General features: G+C 39.4%; 1 protein-coding gene across 1 annotated transcript in view; it reads left to right on the plus strand.

Annotated features, from left to right (window-relative positions):
• Window positions 1-204: 204 nt before the first annotated feature.
• The window catches only part of FBXO33 (F-box protein 33), a gene marked incomplete at its 5' end in the record, with an annotated part of 13024 nt that continues 10196 nt past the window's right edge, over window positions 205-3032 (plus strand). Inside the window, one exon of the mRNA XM_019518855.1 lies at window positions 205-407. Coding sequence (XP_019374400.1) covers window positions 205-407 — 203 coding nt within the window. The remainder of the gene's footprint in view (window positions 408-3032) is intronic.

The raw sequence follows: 3032 nt of genomic DNA on the forward strand, positions 1-3032 counted from the left end.
CCATGTTAGTACAGTTCCTCAAAACTGAACAGATATTTTGTTTCTGCAGTTGGTTTCAGCAAGTCAAACTGCTCCCCAAACCCCCTGAAAAGTTCAGGTTATCAATTTTATTTTATTCAAAATCTCTATATTGTCTGAACCTGTTGAACAATGGGGTGTTTTTTAAGACTGAACTAGATTGCCTATGTATTAATGTGTTCTTAAGTATATTTTAAAAATTTCCAAGAATGGTTTCCCTATAGTTGCCTTGCTTTTATTCACAAAACAATATATATTTTTTGCCTTGTTTTTAATAGGAACCTCCAGAAATTAAGCCTTTTTGGGGATATCAGCATTCTACAGCAACATGGAAGTTTATCAAATACATACCTCAGCAAGGTGGACCCAGATGGCAAAAAGATTAAGCAGTAAGTTCTCCTGTACACACTAGCAAAAAAGTAAGAACTGTAATAGAATATAATCTTCTCTGCCTTGGACACAGCACTTTCGCTCCTGCAACTGCTGGCTCTAAAACAGTTGATATAGCTTAAGTTGGCAATGCTCAATCATCTGGCACTGTGGACTGGATGAGTGGCACAGGGTTGATTCATGGGCCAGATCTAGCATGGAGTTGAGATCCAGTGCGCTGTCTGAGCCCCACATGCATCATCTGATGTGCCACATCTGGCCATGGAGTGACCCTATGCCTGCTATTTGGCATGGTACCTCTAGGGCTGTGACAACACTACCACTGCTCCCTTGCTGCCAAATTCCTGAAGCTATGGGGAGCCCTGTGGGCTGGATTCAGCCCACAGGCCAGAAGCTGAGCACCACTGATTTAAACTGATATAGTAAAATCAGTGCAAACACTATGTGCATGGTCTTGTTCTATAACAGGGGTAGGCAACTCCTGGCATACCATAGGCATTTTGCTTGGCACTGGAGCCTCAGGGCAAATGGTGGGGAAGGGTTTAGGGATCAGACCCCTTGAAGCTTTCCTGCTGTCCACACCTAGCACACCAGCATCTTACAAGTCAAGTTTGCATTCTGGCCACAAATGTTACAAACCCGTTCTGTAAGGAATGACTTCTGGGTTGGGAGTATAAAACTGTTCAATACTTTAATGAAAAGGCCCAGAAAATAGAGGACTGGGGGATGGGGGAGGGATTTTTCCTGGCCTTTACAGGCACCAGCAGAAACCCTTATGTATGAATCTACATATCTCTCACACTATTCCAAAAGCACCCATATCTGTTCACATCTTTCCACAAATTTGTTAACCATCTCCAAACAATTCGGATTCTTTGTTCCCACCACTTTTATTTTTTCCTCAGAAGACTAAACTTTACTCCTCCAAAACTTTACTCCTCTTCATTAGGAATCCTCTTATGATTTCCAGTCTAAATTTGGTTTTGGCCAGTTTATAAGCATTTATCCTGATTTGTCACCTGGGAAAGGACTGAAAGGTGGGGGAAGCTGTTGGTGGTGGTTGTTGGGTTTTTTTGGTATTAGTTGTTCACAGAGGAGTTACACTAGTTTACCTATATTGGTAAATAGACAAGCTCTATGTGTCAGCTCTTTTAAGCTGTCAAAGCAGGTTAAGAACAAGATCTATCAATTCCAGGCTCTAGGAGATGAGTAGGTCCTCTCCAGTTCTTATCTTAACCTGTATCTAAATAAGTTCTGGAACTATTCTGATATTGACTGATTTAGCATATGGGAAACCTGAAAACTGTGAAAATAATATTTGCATTCAAATAGTAGACATGCTGAGACATAGGTCCTGCTCAGTTTATGTAATTCAGGCATGGAGGTATTATGTAACACACAATGCTGTATTGCACTACCTAGGTACAAGTTGTAGATGCAGTAAAAGCTCTGACTCTTGATGTTCTTGTTTTTTGTGGATTTCTCAGCCCCTTGACATTTGATTTATCAGTATTTTTAAGAGTTGGCTCAACAGAAGCTTCTGTTTTTTGTCAGTTCTTTAAACAGTAAATTCTGTTAAGTAATATGTACTTCATAAGTAGCACGAAAAATATTGTTTTAAAAGTCCTATCCAAAAACTTATTCATGATTTAACCTGAAGTTCAGGTGTCTCTTTGTTACGCTGACTCTTGTTTTAACACGTTGGAAGGAACAGATATGAAATAATGCCTTTTTATCATTGCTAGAAGAAAGCTGCATATTCTGAGGGTAGTTTTTTTTTTTTCTTAAAGAAAATTGGTAGGTTTTCCTTTTTGTTGAAAATATGACAGGAGTCCAAAATATGACAGGAGTCCAACTGAACTGGCACAAGGTATTTTAGGAAATAATTCTTAGGATTTTTAATTCCTGTTTGTACACACCAAGGAATATCATATTTTATGGTGTGAAGCTTGGTTATAGCTAGCTTTTATTTTGGAGTTTGATTTTTGCAATATACTGAGCAGCTCCTGGGGATGCCAAGTGCATTCAACTTCCATTAAAGCCAATGTTAATTAGGGATGGTTAGTTCCATGAAGATTCAGGCCCCAAATGGTTAGTGAATGTGACACACTTAGGTAATTTGTCTGTTTTTGTTTGTTTGTTTCGGGGGGGAGGTGGACAGGTACTTGCATCATAATTATAAACTTCTGGGAATCTCCAGAAGAATTCTACAGTGGGTACAATCTTTACCAACTGAGAGCTGCTAGGATGCTGTGCCCAGTGGTAGCTAATGACTTTAAGCAGGCTTTGGCACTTTTTGTTTAAACAAAATGCAGCCATTACTCTCTTACTATGACAACTTAGTGCTGGTTCTGTAGTGCTTTGGGTATGTTGGGTGTTTGTTTAGCCTAATTTTATTACAAACTCTATTTAAGTAAAAAAAGCTTATGTTCACCACTTAAATGCAGGTTTATGAAACTTTTACCACTATGCTACGTTACTACATGATGGGGGAGAGGGATCTTGGAATCATAGTTGACTCCAAGATGAACGTGAGCCAACAGTGTAACGAAGCCATTAACAAAGCCAATCAGACCTTATTGTGCATTAGCAGATGCATGACCAACAGATTGAGGGAAGTGATG

The sequence above is a fragment of the Gavialis gangeticus genome, unplaced genomic scaffold, assembly GCF_001723915.1.
Source record: "Gavialis gangeticus isolate Ggan-Ray unplaced genomic scaffold, GavGan_comp1, whole genome shotgun sequence".
Taxonomy (NCBI): Eukaryota; Metazoa; Chordata; order Crocodylia; family Gavialidae; genus Gavialis; species Gavialis gangeticus.